We start from the raw sequence: 18,824 nt of genomic DNA on the forward strand, positions 1-18,824 counted from the left end.
AAAAAACATTGTTTAGGAGCCTGACCTGTGGTGGCGCAGTAGATAAAGCGTCGACCTGGAAATGCTGAGGTCGCCAGTTCGAAACCCTGGGCTTGCCTGGTCAAGGCACATATGGGAGTTGATGCTTCCAGCTCTTCCCCCCTTCTCTCTCTCTGTCTCTCCTCCCTCTCCTCCCTAAAATGAAGAAATAAAAAAAAAAATTTTTTTTAAAACAACAAAAAAAAAACATTGTTTAGTAAATAAAAAGGCATGCACAGACTGGGAGTAAAAAAATTTGTTCATCACATATTAGCTCGGATTTCTATCTACAATAAAGACCTCTTACAATTCAATACAGTAAGTCCACAAGTTACAAACATCTGGCTTACTTACATACATCTCGTACTTATGAATTAAGCACTACATGTACTCTGTAATCAACTGCAGTTGGTTGGACATCAGTGAAAATTATATCATAGAGTTACTTGACTCCCATGACAAAGAACTAACCAATGAATACCTTATGGAATTAGAGCAGCAGATGATAGCATTTAGGGAAGAAAACAGAGATCTAGAAACTCCAGAACCAAAAGTTTTCTACAAAAGAGGTAGCTGATGCTTTCCATCTCATTGAAGCAGCAATGGCAAAATTAGAGGAACGAGATTCTGATATAGAAAGGTTCGCCTAGTTTACCGTATAATTACCGAAGGCCTGAGATGTTACAGGGCCATTTTTGATAAGAGAAAAAGAAAAGCTCTGTATAAACCTCCCTTGATCCCTACTTCAAGAAACTGACTTTGCCCTGGCCAGACACCTCAGTTGGTTAGCATCATCCCAGAGCACAGAGTTTGCCAGTTCAGTCCCCGTTCAGGGCACATAAAAGAACAGATCGATGTTCCTGTCTCTCTCTCTTTCTCTTTCCTTCTCTCTCTCAAATCAATAAAATAAACAGAAAGAGGGAGAGAAAGAAAGGGAGAAACTGATTCCAGCAGCAGATTAAAACTGTGACCCTAGAACACTAATCCCATCCTCTTCCAACAAGTTCATCATCTGCATCATCCAAGATTGTTTAAGGTTGTATTTGAAAATGTTTAAGGCCTGACCAGGCAGTAGCACAGTGGATAGAGCTTCAGACTGGAATGTGGAGGACCCAGGTTCGAGATACTGAGATCACCAGCTTGAGCCCAAGGTCGCTGGCTCAAGCAAGGGGTCACTTGGTCTGCTATAGCCCCCCTCCCCCAGTCAAGTCACATATGAGAAATTAATCATGAACAACTAAGGAGCCGCAAAGAATTGATGTTTTTCATCTCTCTCCCTTCCTGCTTATCTGTCCCTCTCTCTGACTCTGTGTCTGCCACAAAAAAAAGAGAATATTTTTAAGTATTTATATGCACAGAAAGATAAAAATAAATACTATGTTAAGACAAACATCTGTCTGAGTTGCATTTAATAAATAAATGTATTTGTTCCAAGTTACATACAAATTCAACTTAAGAACAAACCTACAGAATTTATCTTTCATAACGTGAAAACTGCCTGTAACAAGAGATCAAACCAACCTAGGTTGTAAATGCGCCAAAAAGTTGAACAAACACTTTATAAAAAAGATAGATCACTGGAAAAGAAGCACATGAAAAAATATTTATATATATCATTACTTATTAGGGAAATGCAAATCAAAACCATAATGGCATCCTGACCAGTGGTGGCAAGAGGATAGAGCGTCAACCCGGGACACTGAGGGCCCAGTTCAGCTCCCTGAGGTGACCAGCTACAGTGCCAGGTCATTGGCCTGAGTGTAGGCTTGCTGGCTTGAGTACAGGCTTGCCAGCTTGAATGTGGGGTCATTGACATAATCACAAGGTCACTGGCTTGAGCAAGGGGTCATAGGCTCAGCTTAAGCCCCCCTAGTCAAGGCATATATAAGAATCAATCAATGAACAAGTAAAGTGAAGCAATTCTAAGTGGATGCTTCTCATCTCTCTCCTTCTCTCTCTCACTACTTGTCTCGCTTTCTTAAATTAAAAAACGAAAAAAACATGACAAACCACTATACCCACTAAGATGACTAAAATTTTAAGAACTTACCAAGTGTAGTGAAAGATATGGAGGAACTAGAAATCTTAAACATTGCTGATGGGAATGCAAATTGCTATCATCACTTTGGACAACAGTGTGACCCTTTCTTATAAACTTAACGTAAGGCCCAGTATTTCACTTCTAGGTATTTATAAAAGAAGTTAAACCATGTTCATATAACGACTTGTACTTGAATATTTATAGCAGCTTTATTTATAATAGCCAAAAATTGGAAACAATTTAAATATCTACCAGCTGATAAATGGGTAAACAAAATATGGTACATCCATACCCTGCCTTACCACTCTACCATAAAAAGAAATGAATTACTGATACATGCGACAGTATGGTTGAATCTCAAGATCGTCATGCTAAGTGGAAGAAACCCAACACAAATGACTATAATCTGTATGTTTCCAGTTATATGAAATTCTAGAGAAAGCAAACGTGTTAGGAAGTTGATTGTTGGTGGCTAGGGTTAAGAAAGGGGTATTGACTATGGAAGGCTCAAGGGAACATTAGGGAGATGGAATTTAATCTATATCATAATTGTGGTAGTGTTTATACAACTATATACATTTGTCAAAATTCATTGAAGTGTACACTTTAAATTTGAATTTATTGTGTGTAAATTATATCTCAGTAAAACATTTTTTAATTTAGTTATTAATCTTTGGCTCATGAGAAAATTGGCCTGTAAGGTCTGAAACTCTGACTCACTGAGAGGGCTGTATCTTATGACCTCATAAAATAAGTGAAAGCATTTCATTTATTTCAGAGACAGAAGAGATAGGTGATGAAGAGGTTTTCTCCTGGTTGAAATGTGCAAAGGGGCAGTCTCATGAACCAGAGAACCTAATGCCCACGCAGATCATCCCTGGCACAGGTAAGGAAATTCCTTTCTTAGATTTTGTGGAGCAAAATATTTACACATCATAAAGTTTGGTGAAAGAGTTTATCTCTGCCTGATATATAAATATATATATATATATAATTTATATATATAAATTATATATATATATATTTTTAACAGGGACAGAGAGAGTCAGAGAGAGGGATAGATAGGAACAGATAGACAGGAACGAAGAGAGATGAGAAGCATCAATCATCAGTTTTTCATTGCAACACCTTAGTTGTTCATTGATTGCTTTCTCGTATGTGCCTTGACCGCAAGCCTTCAGCAGACCAAGTAACCCCGTGCTTGAGCCAGTGACCTTGGGTCCAAGCTGGTGAGCTTTTTGCTCTGGCCAGATGAGCCCACGCTGTAGCTGGTGACCTTGGTGTCTCAAACCTGGGTCCTCCGCATCCCAGTCCAACGCTCTATCCACTGCGCCACCGCCTGGTCAGGCTCTGCCTGATAATTTTTTAAGCCTCACCGGATTTCTCTGAGAAGTTGAATCTTTAGATATATGTAAGAGTAAATGCTTCACTGCACACACTTTACTTTACCTTTCTGATCAGAGAGGTTGATTACTTTTCCAGAGATTATTTCACATTTCTGTGGTTGGTAGGACCAGAATAGAAAAATCCAGACCCCATGTTATCAGAAAGATCTTTGATTTTAGGCACGTAAAAATCCAGCTGAAGCTAATCAAACATCTTGAATCCATGAAGAAGGCAGTTTAACAGTAGGAATAAGTGGTCATGTTCATGTCACAGTTCCCGTTTACTTCATTGACTCCTCTAGACGGTCTGTTTCCAGCTTGTGCACTTCCACTAACACACATGCATTAAAGATGGTGAATCTGCCCTGGCCAATAGCTCGATTAGTTAGAGCGTTGTCTAACTAGATTACTTGAGTAAACACAGCTTTGGGAAGAGCAGACCCCTGCATGCTTTACCCCAGTGCTTCCAGGCAGAAAGGCTACCAGAGTGCAGTAATGCAGTGATAGGATGCCTGCTCCCTGCTGGTCCAAGCGTTGGTTAAAGATTTGTGTAAAGTTTACAATGATCTTTTTCCCCACTCACTTTTTCTAGGTGTGTGTTTTGTTTTTGTTTGTTTGTTTTGTTTTGTTTTTACAGAAACAGAGCCAGAGAAAGGGACAGATGGGGACAGTCAGACAGGAAGGGAGAGAGATGAGAAGCATCAACACTTCAATGTGGCACCTTAGTTGTTCATTGATTGCTTTCTCTTATGTGCCTTGACCAGGGGGCTACAGCAAAGCAAGTGACCCCTTGCTCAAGCCAGCAACCATGGGGTCATGCCTATGATCCCAAACTCAAGCCAGTGACCCCATGCTAAGCTGGTGAGCCCATGCTCAAGCTGAATGAGCCCATGCTTAAGCCAGTAACTTTGGGTTTCGAAACTGGGTCCTTCACATCCTAGTCCGACACTCTATCCACTGCACCACTGCCTGGTCAGGCCGGGTATTTTTTGTTTTTGTTTTTGCTTTTGTTGTTGTTTTTGGTATCACAGTAAAGTACATAAATCTGAAGTGTACATTTCAAAATGTTTACATACTGTTGAACATTGAGAAATCTACCCCTAAAGTATCTCCTTGATGATACCTTAAGGAGGGAGAAAGTGTAGTTTAATGGTTAAGAGTGCACGGACTTTTAAAGTCTTAGTTCTTCCATTGCCCAAGTATGTGTATTTGAGTAAATGACCTAACTTCAGAGTCTCAGTTTCATCATCCAAAATTGAGGGGGGAAAGCTGCTACCTCACTGAAATGTGGTAAGGACTGAGGGAGATAATTTAAATAAGGTCTTTAGCACAATAGCTAATACATGCAGGTATTCCAATGTTAACTGTTATTATTGTTGTCTTTTTTACAGCTCTTTATAATATTGGAGATATGGTACATGCTGCCCGGGGCAAATGGGGAATTAAAGCAAACTGCCCTTGTATTAGTCGGCAAAACAAATCTGTGCTGAGACCTGCTGTCACCAATGGGATGTCACAGGTAAAGTGTTTGTGGTATAACTGAGTGAAACTTAAGTTCTTAGTACCAGGAAATGTCCCATTTTTACCTGTGTTATCCCAGCCTGTTATGGGATTCCTGGAGAATTAGGGGAGAGGGAAGCATTTCTAGAAAGAACCTAAGAAGAATTACTTAAGGGATTTTAATTGCCTCTGACTCACGGGATTTTATTCCCAGTACAAGTTTCTCTTGATTCATCTTTAAAACCAATTCAGGCTTAGTTGATAAATAGCACAGATTCTTTGCATCCCGTCAAGATTTATAATTCCGGGTCCAGTGTAGGTGAAGAGTACAGAAAAGTTTACTAGGGATACAATAGTTCCTGTCCTTGTCATGTTGGGTACACAGAGCAGAAATATGAAGATTGGCCTGCTGAGCTGGGATCATTTTATTCTGAAACCAATCCATACCTCCAAAAAGGGTTAGTGGTTTTCTCATTGCTTTGTCAGAGGTGGAGGTCATTCCTGCTTGATTGTGACTATTTTGGACAAGAGTCTGTGTTTTTTTAAACACACATGCACACACACACACACACACACCCAACTACTTATATTTGGAGGCCTTTCAGAAATGTTACTATTAACACATGGTCAATAAGAGGCACAGGAATTAATGCTGAAGGACCTCAAGATATATTTTCAGTAGAGTTGCCATATTAGAGCAAATCATGTGGATAATTCAATAATAGAATAATAAACATTTATTGAGTTTATGTGTACCAGAAAATATGTTAAGCTCTTTGCATATATGCATATACTATCTTATTTCATCTTCAGAACAGCTCTATGAGGTCAAGTTCTGATCACCAGTTTGCCATTGCAGAATTTGAGCCTCAGACATGCTAAATAAAACCCTATTTTATTTTCAAGTCTTGTTCACTGCTCTTTCCACAGAACCTAGCATAGTTTCTATCACATCTTAGGACTCAATAAATATATGTTGAATTAATGAAGTAACAGTTTATGGGACAGTTTCAGATTGTTTTCCCAGACCTATTTAATGTCAACTAAATAGACCTCTTTAGCCATTATTTTTGCTCAACACTAACCATGTTGGCCTTCTGTGCTTCAGCTTCCTAGCATAAACCCTAGTGCCTCTTCTGGAAGTGAAACCACCTTCTCAGGCGGAGGAGGAACTGCAGCCCTAACAACTCCTGAGCCTGATCCCAAAGCTGACAGCACTGACATGAGAGCCGATGAGTCTCTGAAAGTAGACAGTATGGCATCAAACAGCAATAGTGAGCTCAAAGCCATCAGGCCCCCTTGCCCTGACACAGCCCCACCGTCCTCTGCCCTGCACTGGTTGGCGGATTTAGCAACTCAAAAAGCTAAAGAAGAAACAAAAGGTGAGATGAACAAAAGCCTCTGCCCTGCCTGTGGGTGGAACACTTGAGTTATTCTGGGATTCTTCACACTCACACATTACCATTCACATTTATGAAACGTGTCACTTGCTTTCTCTGGTTGATCACATAAAATAAGGGAGGAATATGTTTTGACTTCTTTCTACAGGTGGAGTTTTTTTTTTTGTTTTTTTTTTTGCATATTTCTGAAGCTGGAAACAGGGAGAGACAGTCAGACAGACTCCCGCATGCGCCCGACCGGGATCCACCCGGCACGCCCACCATGGGGTGACGCTCTGCCCACCAGGGGGCGATGTTGCGACCAGAGCCACTCCAGCGCCTGGGGCAGAGGCCACAGAGCCATCCCCAGCGCCCCGGGCCATCCTTGCTCCAATGGAGCCCCGGCTGCGGGAAGGGAAGAGAGAGACAGAGAGGAAGGCGCGGCGGAGGGGTGGAGAAGCAAATGGGCGCTTCTCCTGTGTGCCCTGGCCGGGAATCGAACCCGGGTCCTCCGCACCCTAGGCCGACGCTCTACCGCTGAGCCAACCGGCCAGGGCCAGGTGGAGCTTTTTTAAAAAGACACGTGCCTGGGCTCTACTCCAGACCTCTTTAGTCAGAATTGATGCAAGATTTTTTTTTTTTTTTTTTTTTTTTTACATTTTTCTGAAGCTGGAAACAGGGAGAGACAGTCAGACAGACTCCCACATGCGCCCGACCGGGATCCACCCGGCACGCCCACCAGGGGCGACGCTCTGCCCACCAGGGGGCGATGCTCTGCCCATCCTGGGCGTCGCCTTGTTGCGACCAGAGCCACTCTAGCGCCTGGGGCAGAGGCCACAGAGCCATCCCCAGCGCCCGGGCCATCTTTGCTCCAATGGAGCCTTGGCTGCGGGAGGGGAAGAGAGAGACAGAGAGGGAAAGCGCGGCGGAGGGGTGGAGAAGCAAATGGGCGCTTCTCCTGTGTGCCCTGGCCGGGAATCGAACCCGGGTCCTCCGCACGCTAGGCCGACGCTCTACCGCTGAGCCAACCGGCCAGGGCCTGCAAGATTTTTAATAAGCTTCCCGATGACTCTGTTATGCAACCAGGGTTGAGGGCTACCAGTGTTTCCCAACGTGGGGCCCACGCCCCACAGGGGGGCAATTCAATAGTTAAGGGGGGCAATTTGAAAATGGAGTCGACACGACTTTAACTCTTTTGCCCCGGGCCATTTAAATGCAATGCTAGATATCGGTGCCAAATTTAACAAAAAATGCAATTCTTAAATAATTGCGGTAAATAATTATTAAGTATAATTTCGTTTGACGAGACCAAAATATCAACTGGGTGATTGGCGTCGTCAAGTAGACTTCATCCTGGGTTCACCGCGGAGCGTGCCATCTGCCGCGGGGAACCCCGGATGTTTTAAAAACTTGCTAAACAACGCAGTTATTCTCACCTAATTGGCCCATTGCAACTTCTGTAGTGTTTCACATCATTCAGTTGGTGTTAATTCGAAATAAGTGTCAGTCAAAACTGTTGTAAAAGCTCGTTGATTTAATAAATATACATATATATATTGTATAGATATAATTGGTAAGTATTTGATTTTATTTTTATCAATAATAAACTCTTTATTAAGTACTTCTTGCATGGGACTAGAAAGCAATAATATTTTATAAATATTATTGGGGCTATAATAGTGCATGCATGACAATTTTAATTTTAGAAGCATAACGGTCCAGAAAATTTTGTCAAGTGGAAAAAATATAGATACCTTTTGATTTGCGGTGGTAGTGTAGTAAATGTGTTATATACATTTAAATAAATATGAATTTTTAGTATATGTTTACTGTATGTCACATTGAATATATTTTAACACATATTTTAATATTAGTTTTTAATTGATCTTATTTTTATTATAGCCCATAGTAAAATGAGTGGTGCAAGCAAGAAAAAAACTCATCAATATTCGGAGGAATATTTAAAATTTGGGTTCATACCCGCTGTTCACAATGAGCGGATTCCTTTTTGTCTTTTATGCCAGCAATGCTTGACCAACAAATCAATGAAACGAGGTCGTCTTGAGACACATTTGAAGGCGAAACATAGTGCTCATATTAATTCAGATTTGAGTTACTTTAAAACTTTAAAGAAAAATTTTGAAAAAAGAACAACATTAAAGTCTCTATTTACTGCTCATACTTCAACTAATAATCGTGTTCTTGAGGCTAGTTATCAAATTTCTTTATTCATCGCTAAAACTGGAGAAAATCACAGTATAGGAGAGAATTTAATAAAACCGTCAATATCAGCATTTCTTAAAACGGTTCTTGAAAAAGATGACAAAGATGTAAAAGCTATGCCACTCAGTAACAATACTGTTAGCAGAAGAATAGACGAAATGAGTGAGGATATTGAAAAACAACTTATTGAAAAGCTGAAAACAAGAAAATTCTCCTTGCAAATGGATGAATCAACTTTGAGAGACAGTGAGGCAGTATTGATAACTTACGTAAGATATATTGATAAAGGACATTTTGCTGAAGAAATGTTGTTCTGTAAAAGATTAGAAAGCACCACTACCTCCAAAGATATATATATAATAAGCTAAAAAACTACTTAGATGTCAATGATATACCAATGAAAAATATAACATCTTGTGCTGCAGATGGTGCTCCTAATATGATGGGCAAGAAAAATGGCTGCTTAAAATTGATGAAAGATGCGAATCCAGAAATGATTCTTGTGCATTGTGTTATTCATAGGGAAAACTTGGTAGCTAAAAACATCTCGCCTGTTCTGAATGAAGTATTACATACAGTAATAAAGTGTGTTAATGCTATTAAAGCTAGTGCCAAGCCTGACCTGTGGTGGCGCAGTGGATAAAGCGTCGACCTGGAAATGCTGAGGTCGCCGGTTCGAAACCCTGGGCTTGCCTGGTCAAGGCACATATGGGAGTTGATGCTTCCAGCTCCTCCCCCTTCTCTCTCTCTGTCTCTCTCTCCTCTCTCTCAATCTCTCTCCTCTCTAAAAATGAATAAATAAATAAACAAATTAAAAAAAAAAAAAAAAGCTAGTGCCAAATGTGAGCGTCTTTTCAAGCTATTTTGTGAAGAACAAAATGAAGACCATGTGAGACTTACTTCATACTGAAGTAAGATGGCTATCTAAAGGAAACTGTTTGATACTCTTAGTGATTTTTTAAGCGACAAACCTGAAATGAAGTATCTGTTAACAATAGATGGTAAAGCATTTGTGAGTTATTTAGCCGATATCTTTGAAAAACTAAATATATTAAATAAGCAACTTCAAGGAACAAATAAAACTCTTGTAGATGCAAAGCAAAGATATTTGGTTTCATTACCACTATTGAGTTATGTCAGAAACATATTAACAACAAAAACTTTAAACAGTTTCATTGGCTCCAAAAATGTGAAGTAACTGATACCGCTTTACTTGTTATTGTCAATCATTTGAATATTCTATTGGCTGATTTAAAAGAAAGATTTTCTGATTTAAAACAAATTGATTTCCCAACATGGATGATGCAGCCAATGTTAGTAGATTTGTCTGATATATCAAATATGCAGTATCAAGAAGAACTCGCAGAATTGCAAAATGATGAGTCAATTAAAGCTTTATTTAATATCAAAGGAGCGATGGCATGGCTTTGTGAGGAAACAGAAATCAAATACCCAAATTCAACCAAATGTGCAAGAAAACTATTGCTACCGTTTCCATCTTCATTTTTAGCTGAATGTGGATTTAGTGCTGTAAATGATTTATTGGTAAAAAAAAAAGAAATCGGCTGGATATAACACAACGTGGAGACTTGAGACTAAAGCTAACCAAATTGGAACCTAATATAAAATCTCTGTGCAGCAAGCATCAAGCGCAAGGATCACACTAAATTAAAATAATAAATTAATATAGAAAAATCTGTATTAAAATTATTTGGAATTTAAATTTCTGTATTTCATTATATGTTTTGAAATTTTACTTACTGTGTTTTGTTAACAATTTCATAGTGATTTCTTCCTAGAACCTATCATTTATGTTTATTAAGTGAACAAATCAATTTTTTAATGTTAAAAATTATGTATGTTACATGGGGGGGACATAAAAATTTTAGAAAGGTTAAGGTGGGGCATGGCACAAAAAAGGTTGGGAAACACTGGACAGTTTTCAATGGGCACATGAATCACCAGGGGAATCGTTAAAATATGCAGGTTCCTGTGCCCCACTAGAACTGTCCAATGAGAATCTCTTAGAGTAAGACCAAGAATCTCCTTTTTTTTTTTTTTGTATTTTTCCGAAGCTGGAAACTGGGAGGCAGTCAAACAGACTCCCGCATGTGCCCGACCAGGAACCACCTGGCATGCCCACCAGGGGGCTATGCTCTGCCCATCTTGGGGCGTCGCTCTGCCGCAATCAGAGCCATTCTAGCGCCTGAGGCAGAGGCCACAGAGCCATCCTCAGCGCCCGGGCAAACCTCGCTCCAGTGGAGCCTTGGCTTAGGGAGGGGAAGAGAGAGACAGAGAGGAAGGAGAGGGGGAGGGGTGGAGAAGCAGATGGGTGCCTCTCCTGTGTGCCCTGGCCGGGAATCGAACCCGGGACTCCTGCACGCCAGGCCGACACTCTACCACTGAGCCAACCGGCCCGGGCCAAATCTCCATTTTTAACAAGCACTCCAGGTGATTCCAACACAAATGTTCTGGAGACCCAATTGAAGAAACGCTGTCTTAGAAAATGAGGGAGACAAAAGATGGATGGGAACAAAAGGAAGTTTGAAATCCAGATCTGTTAAAAAAGGGACGAAGTAGTAGAGCTTCTCCTTGACTATGAGACCTACCATAGTCATAGCTCTTCAGGCTTGGCCCAGACAAACTGTACATAGTTTGGGGGGCAGGGGAGGGAAGAGTCTTTCCTCCTTCCAACTTGGTTGATTTTGAGGAGTCATTTGCCTGCTGGGTGTTCCTTTTCGTGCCTAATGCTATTTCCGGTTATATTCTTACAGAAGCAGGGTCCCTGAGGTCGGTGCTCAGTAAAGAATCTCATTCACCTTTTGGGCTGGACTCGTTCAACTCCACTGCAAAAGTCTCTCCGTTGACTCCAAAGCTTTTTAACAGTCTGTTACTGGGTCCCACTGCCTCCAACAACAAAAGTGAAGGCTCTAGCCTTCGAGACCTCCTTCACTCCGGGCCCGGAAAGCTTCCTCAACCCCCCTTGGACACAGGCATACCCTTCCCCCCGGTCTTTTCTACATCCTCAGCAGTAAGTGTACTCTACAACTTTAGCCTTTGCTGCTTTACCATAAAGAACCATCAGAGATCTGATAACTGGATTAGAGGGTATGTGGGTGACGTGTTCTCTACATTGTCTGTCAGCCAATAATATCTTTCTTTACATTGAGTTTGAGATCCTTTTTTTTTTTTTTTTTTTTTTTTCATTTTTCTGAAGCTGGAAACAGGGAGAGACAGTCAGACAGACTCCCGCATGCGCCCGACCGGGATCCACCCGGCACGCCCACCATGGGGCGACGCTCTGCCCACCAGGGGGCGATGCTCTGCCCATCCTGGGCGTCGCCATGTTGCGACCAGAGCCACTCTAGCGCCTGGGGCAGAGGCCACAGAGCCATCCCCAGCGCCCGGGCCATCTTTGCTCCAATGGAGCCTTGGCTGTGGGAGGGGAAGAGAGAGACAGAGAGGAAAGCATGGCAGAGGGGTGGAGAAGCAAATGGGCGCTTCTCCTGTGTGCCCTGGCCGGGAATCGAACCCGGGTCCTCCGCACGCTAGGCCGACGCTCTACCGCTGAGCCAACCGGCCAGGGCGAGTTTGAGATCCTTTTAAGTAGTGAACCTTTTGTGCCATGTTAGGAAGTCAATAGAAATTGAGATGTTGAAATTTTCAGTTATCAATAGAAACTACTTTATTTTCTTTTTCTTTTTTCCTTTTTTTTTTAAATTTTTTTTTATTTTTTCTGAAGCTGGAAACGGGGAGAGACAGTCAGACAGACTCCAGCATGCGCCCGACCGGGATCCACCCGGCACGCCCACCAGGGGACGACGCTCAGCCCATCCTGGGCGTCGCCATGTTGCGACCAGAGCCACTCTAGCGCCTGGGGCAGAGGCCAAGGAGCCATCCCCAGCGCCCGGGCCATCCTTGCTCCAGTGGAGCCTCGCTGCGGGAGGGGAAGAGAGAGACAAGAGAGGAAGGAGAGGGGGAAGGGTGGAGAAGCAAATGGGCGCTTCTGTGTTCCCTGGCCGGGAATCGAACCCGGGACTTCTGCATGCCAGGCCAACGCTCTACCACTGAGCCAACTGGCTAGGGCTACTTTATTTTCTTGACAGGCATTAATTTTTTTTAACCTAGGCAGTACATTCATATTTTATTCTCTTGGATATCTAACAGACACCTCAAATCTAACACATCTAAGGCCACACTCCTGATCTGCGTGTATCCTGCTCACTCCTCCTTTAGTTTTCCTCTCTTGGCCAGTGGCATCGCCATTCTTCCAATGACTCGGCCAACAATCTTGGAGTCATTTGGGACTCCCCTCTCTCACATTACATAACTAATCTGTCGGCTGATTCTTTCAGTTTGATCTTCAGAGTGCAAAGAGTCTACCCTTGTCACGCCAGCTCTGCTGCTTTCCCTCTGGTCTGAGCCAACATCCTCTCTTGCCTGAATTTTTGCAGTAAATCCCTTATATAGGTCCTCTTTATTTCTCCCCTTTCCACTCTGCAGTCTATTTTACACAGCAACTAGGTAATCCTTTTAAAATACAGGTTAAATCATGTTACCTCTGCCTAAAATTCTTCCTGGGCTTCCTGTTTCTCATAATATAAGCAGAACCCTTTCAGTGAACTTTACAGCTCCAGCCACATCTGTGCATCTTCCCCTTGTGTCTCTTTCTCCACTGCCACTCTCCCTGCTGTTCACCCCATTCCAGCCACGCACACCTTCTTGCTGTTCCTTGAGTGTGGCCTTGCATGCCCCCTCTTCAGAGCCTTTGCACTTGTCTTTTCCTCCACCTAGAGTTCTCTTTCTCAGGTAACCACATGGCTGGTTTCATCAATTTCCTCCTCCCTCCCAAAATGTCACCTCCTTAATAAGTCTTCTTAGATCACCTTTTTATTTTTTATTTATTTATTTATTTTACAGGGATAGAGAGAGGGTCAGAGATAGGGACAGACAGACAGGAACGGAGAGAGATGAGAAGCATCAATCATCACTTTTTCATTGCAACACCTTAGTTGTTCATTGATTGCTTTCTCATATGTGCCTTGACCGTGGGCCTTCAGCAGACCGAGTAACCCCTTGCTCGAGCCAGCGACCTTGGGTCCAAGCTGGTGAGCTTTTTGCTCAAGCCAGATGAGCCTGCACTCAAGCTGGTGACCTCAGGGTCTCGAACCTGGGTCCTCCGCATCCCAGTCCGACGCTCTATCCACTATCCACCTCCTAGTCAGGCTTATTTTTACTTTTTTAATGTTCATTGATTTTAGGGAGAGAGAGATAGAGATAGAAACATCAATCTGTTCTCTTATATGCCCTGACTGGGGATTGAACCAGAACCTCTGTGCTTCGGGATGAAGTTGTAACCATTGGCTATCCAGCCAGGGCAGATCACCTTTTTAAAAGTCTATCCCAGTTTCATTCTCCATTCACATCTGTTTTTTCTGCATTTATTATTTTTATCATGGCACTTATACAACCATTTGACTTACTGTATGTTTTATTTATTGTCTGCTTGCCTCTCCTTACAGGCATTTTTGACTGTTTTATTCACCACTATATCCCTAATGTCAGAGCGTTTGATACATAGTTGGTGTATAGTAAGCATTTACTGAACAAGTGAATTCACAAGGTACACAATGAAAAATATCCTTCCCCTGGTGTCTCCCAGACTCCTTTTTCCCTTTCTGGAGGTCACTGTTGTTGATACTCATTACTATTGTTGTCCTTTCAGTGATAATATCATTTGTATATAGCTATTCCCCCTCTCTTTACACAGATGTTTTAAAGTGTTTTTCTGTTTTCAGTTTATATGTCTTTTTTCATGTGTGTCACACAGAGAGAGGGAGAGAGAGAAAGGGACAGACAGACAGGAAGGGAGAGAGATGAGAAGCATCAATTCTTCATTGCGTTACTTTAGTTGTTCATTGACTGTTTTCTCATATGTGCTTTGACCTGGGGGCTCCAGCTAGCCAGTGACCCCTTGCTCAAGCTAGCAATCTTAGGCTTCAAGCCAGTGTCCTTTGGGCTCAAGCCAGTGACCATGGGGTCATGTCTATGATACTATGTTCAAGTCAGCAACCTCATGCTCAAGCTGGTCATGCTCAAGCCAGCGACCTTGGGTTTCAAACCTGGGTCCTATGCATCCCAGTCCAATGCTCTATCCACTGCAACACCACCTTGTTGGGCTTGGTTTATATGTCTAAAGATCATGTCAAACAAGTACATAAACATGTTTCTCATTTTGTTTTATGATTAATGGCTGAAATTCAATGAGCTGTAAGTGGTTGGGCCTTATACCTTGTGGGTTTTCTCTTGGATAAGTGACTTTAAAGGACTTACTTTGACTTTACTTTTCCACACTTGTTCAGAACCCCCGTTTTTCTTTTCCTTTTGAAATTTTCTCAGGATGTTTTATGATTATGTATATTCTATAGAAATATTGATTAGTAATATTTAAGACAGCAGGCATAGGATTATCAAACTTACAGAAGCCCAAGTATTGTATCCCTGGGCATTGTGGCCAGAAAATAATGATAACCCTCAAAGTAAATGATCTTTTTTACTCAGTTACAATATTTTGTGATCCCTGTCATCTACATGCATATGCTTAATACAAATTAAGGGCTGAATGCAAAGATATTTCTTAGGTGTCAAATCTCTTGAGGCAGAAGGGACCTTTCTATATTTTTCTTTTATTTATGGAGATCAAATGTGAAAGGACAGGGAAATTTATGATATTGACTTAATAGGTTCCCCCTTCAGTTACAGAAAGACATTTTAACTTTTATGGAATCTAATTAAGTAGATCAGAACTCCTTTTGAATACAACTATGAGACAAATTTTGAATACTCTTTTCACAGCTCAGTTGAACTTACGTGATGGGTTTGTGTCTGGCAGGGCGTAAAGAACAAGGCCAATCTACCCAACTTCCTTGACCACATCATTGCCTCAGTGGTAGAAAATAAGAAAACCTCAGATGCTACAAAGCGGACCTGTAACTTAACTGATACCCAAAAGGAGGTGAAGGAGATGGTGATGGGGTTAAATGTGCTAGACCCCCATACCTCTCATTCCTGGCTCTGTGATGGAAGACTTCTGTGTCTCCATGACCCCAGCAACAAAAACAATTGGAAGATCTTCCGGGAGTGTTGGAAGCAAGGCCAGGTAAACAAGGATTTTTATACTTTAGCAGGTGCTTGAGGAAGGAGGGGAGGTCATGAAATTGTCTGGATTTTTGTGTGTGTGTGTGTGGGGGGGGGCTTTGTTTGCCTGCCTGTCTACTTATCCACCATGGCTACCAGGAAAATTGTAGTTCTCTCTGGGAGATTTAGACATAAATTCATTATGGGCAGTCTTGCAACTTTGAGTTTTCTTGAATTTTAAAAAAATCAATACATTTTGCCTTGGCTGGTTGGCTCAGCGGTAGAGCGTCGGCCTGGCGTGCGGGGAACCCGGGTTCGATTCCCAGCCAGGGCATATAGGAGAAGCGCCCATTTGCTTCTCCACCCCCCTCCTTCCTCTCTGTCTCTCTCTTCCCCTCCCACAGCCAAGGCTCCATTGGAGCAAAGATGGCCTGGGCGCTGGGGATGGCTCCTTGGCCTCTGCCCCAGGCACTAGAGTGGCTCTGGTCGCAGCAGAGCAACGCCCTGGAGGGGCAGAGCATCACCCCCTGGTGGGCAGAGCGACGCCCCTGGTGGGCGTGCCGGGTGAATCCCGGTCGGGCGCATGCGGGAGTCTGTCTGACTGTCTCTCCCTGTTTCCAGCTTCAGAAAAATACAAAAAAAAAAAAAATTAATAGATTTCTGGCCCTGGCCAGTTGGCTCGGTGGTAGAGTGTCGGCCTGGCGTGCGGAAGTCCCGGGTTCAATTCCCGGCCAGGGCACACAGGAGAGGCTCCCATCTGCTTCTCCACCCCTTCCCCTCTCCTTCCTCTCTGTCTCTCTCTTCCCCTCCTGCAGTCAAGGCTCCATTGGAGCAAAAGATGGCCCGGGCGCTGAGGATGGCTCCTTGGCCTCTGCCCCAGGCGCTAGAGTGGCTCTGGTCACGACCGAGCAACGCCCCGGATGGGCAGAGCATCGCCCCCTGGTGGGCACGCCGGGTGGATCCCTGTCGGGCGCATGCGGTAGTCTGTCTGACTGCCTCCCCGTTTCCAGCTTTAGGAAAAAAAAAAGAAAATTGGGTTCTTGTGGGTCCTTTTATTTCTCTCTTTATTTTTTCTAAGTGAGATGAGGGGAGATAGATTTCCACCTGTTCCCCAACTAGGGTCCACCCAACAACCCCTGTCCAGGGCCAATGCTCTGCCCATCTGGAACCATGCTTATAACTGAGCTAATTTTGGTGCCTGAGGACATGGCTGCAGGAGAGGAAAGGGAGAAGAGGGAAGGGAAAGGGTGGAGAAGCAGATGGTCACTTCTGCTATGTGACCTGACTGGGAATCAAACCTGGAATATCCACATGCTGGGTCAGTGCTCTACCACTGAGCCAACCAACCAGGGCCAATTCTTTTCTTTTTTTTATTTTTATTTTTTATTTTTTATTTTTTTGTATTTTTCTGAAGCTGGAAACGGAGAGAGACAGTCAGACAGACTCCCGCATGCGCCCGACCGGGATCCACCTGGCACACCCACCAGGGGCGACGCTCTGCCCACCAGGGGGCGATGCTCTGCCCCTCCAGGGCATCGCTCTGCTGCGACCAGAGCCACTCCAGCGCCTGGGGCAGAGGCCAAGGAGCCATCCCCAGCGCCTGGGCCATCTCTGCTCCAATGGAGCCTCGGCTGCGGTAGGGGAAGAGAGAGACAGAGAGGAAGGAGGGGGTGGTGGAGAAGCAAATGGGCGCTTCTCCTATGTGCCCTGGCCGGGAATCGAACCTGTGTCCCACCACGCCAGACCGATGCTCTACTGCTGAGCCAACCGGCCAGGGCCCAATTATTTTATTTCTAAGTTGTGTAGCTCTGTGTTCTTATTAGGGCAGTTGAAATTCCTGTTAGGTGGTGATCTGACATTAATGACACTTTTAGGGGAAAATCCCTAAGTGTGATGTGTGGGGTGAGGCAAAGATAGGTAGAAGTAGGTGGTACTTTTCTAGGTAAATGTTTCAAGGCCATGGAAGTTTTTGTGATAGTGTAATAACATTGCCTAATTTTTATACTTTTAACAGGTGCTTGAGGAAGGGGGGTTTATGGAATTGTCTGGAGTTTTTTTTAAATTCTCACTGTGAGGAAGTATTCTGAAAGGTGCATTTGTCAACTTTTGTCCTCTCACCTCAAAATAGTGGTAGATACCAGGGCAACCAGTGGTAGATACCAGTGGTGATTTCTATGGCATGCTCCTAGGGTAAGAATCAAGTATAATGGAGTACAGTATGAGTAGTTTCCATTTGCTGTAGCTGACAGGTTGAAATCCATAGATTCTGAATCTGGGAAGGAACAATAAATCATCATGGACAAAAAGAGGTAACCCCCAGGAAATCCTTCTATTCCATCCCTTATCTCTGAGCTAAAAGTATTTCCTAAATGGGATATCTTTGTTTCCACAGCCAGTGCTGGTTTCAGGGGTACATAAAAAGCTCAAGTCTGAACTCTGGAAGCCAGAAGCCTTTAGCCAAGAATTTGGAGACCAGGATGTGGACCTGGTAAACTGCAGGAACTGTGCTATAATTTCCGATGTGAAAGTTCGAGATTTCTGGGATGGTTTCGAGATCATATGCAGTAAGTAGTTTTTATATCTAGTTCAGTAATGGCAGACTGAGAAGTAAGCATCTCTGTATTCAGACCAGCTCATGAAAAAACAACTTTCATCCTCTTGGTGGGAGAAACATTCTTCCTGGTGCCAACCATGTAACTAGCATGGCAATCACAGACTCCAGAGCCCATCTGAGTTTAAGCATGTAAACTCATGGGTGTGTGGAGTACAGTTTCACCCTAAGTAAGGGGGTATAGACTCCCTCTGAGATGGAAAAATATGTACTAAAGCTGTGAGGAAAAAAGCCCATCTAATCTATTATGGGAGTTTTAAAATCTGAAAATATGAGCTTAGTCTCCTTAAAACTTGTAGTCAATGGAAAATCAGGCAGCAGATGTTTGTGGAAGTGCTTCTGTCTTCCAGAACGATTAAGGTCAGAAGATGGACAACCAATGGTGCTCAAACTCAAGGATTGGCCTCCTGGGGAAGATTTTCGGGACATGATGCCAACAAGGTTAGTGAAGTACAGTGGGTCATTTTGAGAGACTTTTGCCTTGCCAAAGCTATCACTAACTCATCACAGAAAAATCAGCTTTGCCTCTT

General features: G+C 43.1%; 1 protein-coding gene and 1 non-coding gene across 2 annotated transcripts in view; one reads left to right on the forward strand and one right to left on the reverse strand.

The window, feature by feature from the left end:
* KDM3B (lysine demethylase 3B) overlaps window positions 1–18,824 on the forward strand; it is a 96,666-nt gene that overhangs the window by 66,263 nt on the left and 11,579 nt on the right. Inside the window, exons 12-18 of the mRNA XM_066272595.1 lie at window positions 2,838–2,945; window positions 4,836–4,963; window positions 6,053–6,326; window positions 11,321–11,577; window positions 15,439–15,705; window positions 18,076–18,247; window positions 18,645–18,735. Of these exons, the coding sequence (XP_066128692.1) occupies window positions 2,838–2,945; window positions 4,836–4,963; window positions 6,053–6,326; window positions 11,321–11,577; window positions 15,439–15,705; window positions 18,076–18,247; window positions 18,645–18,735 (1,297 nt within the window). The remainder of the gene's footprint in view (window positions 1–2,837; window positions 2,946–4,835; window positions 4,964–6,052; window positions 6,327–11,320; window positions 11,578–15,438; window positions 15,706–18,075; window positions 18,248–18,644; window positions 18,736–18,824) is intronic.
* TRNAP-AGG (transfer RNA proline (anticodon AGG)) lies at window positions 6,805–6,880 on the reverse strand. Its single transcript has one exon. It is a non-coding gene; the product is annotated as a tRNA-Pro (tRNA).

This window comes from Saccopteryx bilineata, chromosome 4, assembly GCF_036850765.1.
Source record: "Saccopteryx bilineata isolate mSacBil1 chromosome 4, mSacBil1_pri_phased_curated, whole genome shotgun sequence".
NCBI classification, from domain to species: domain Eukaryota; kingdom Metazoa; phylum Chordata; class Mammalia; order Chiroptera; family Emballonuridae; genus Saccopteryx; species Saccopteryx bilineata.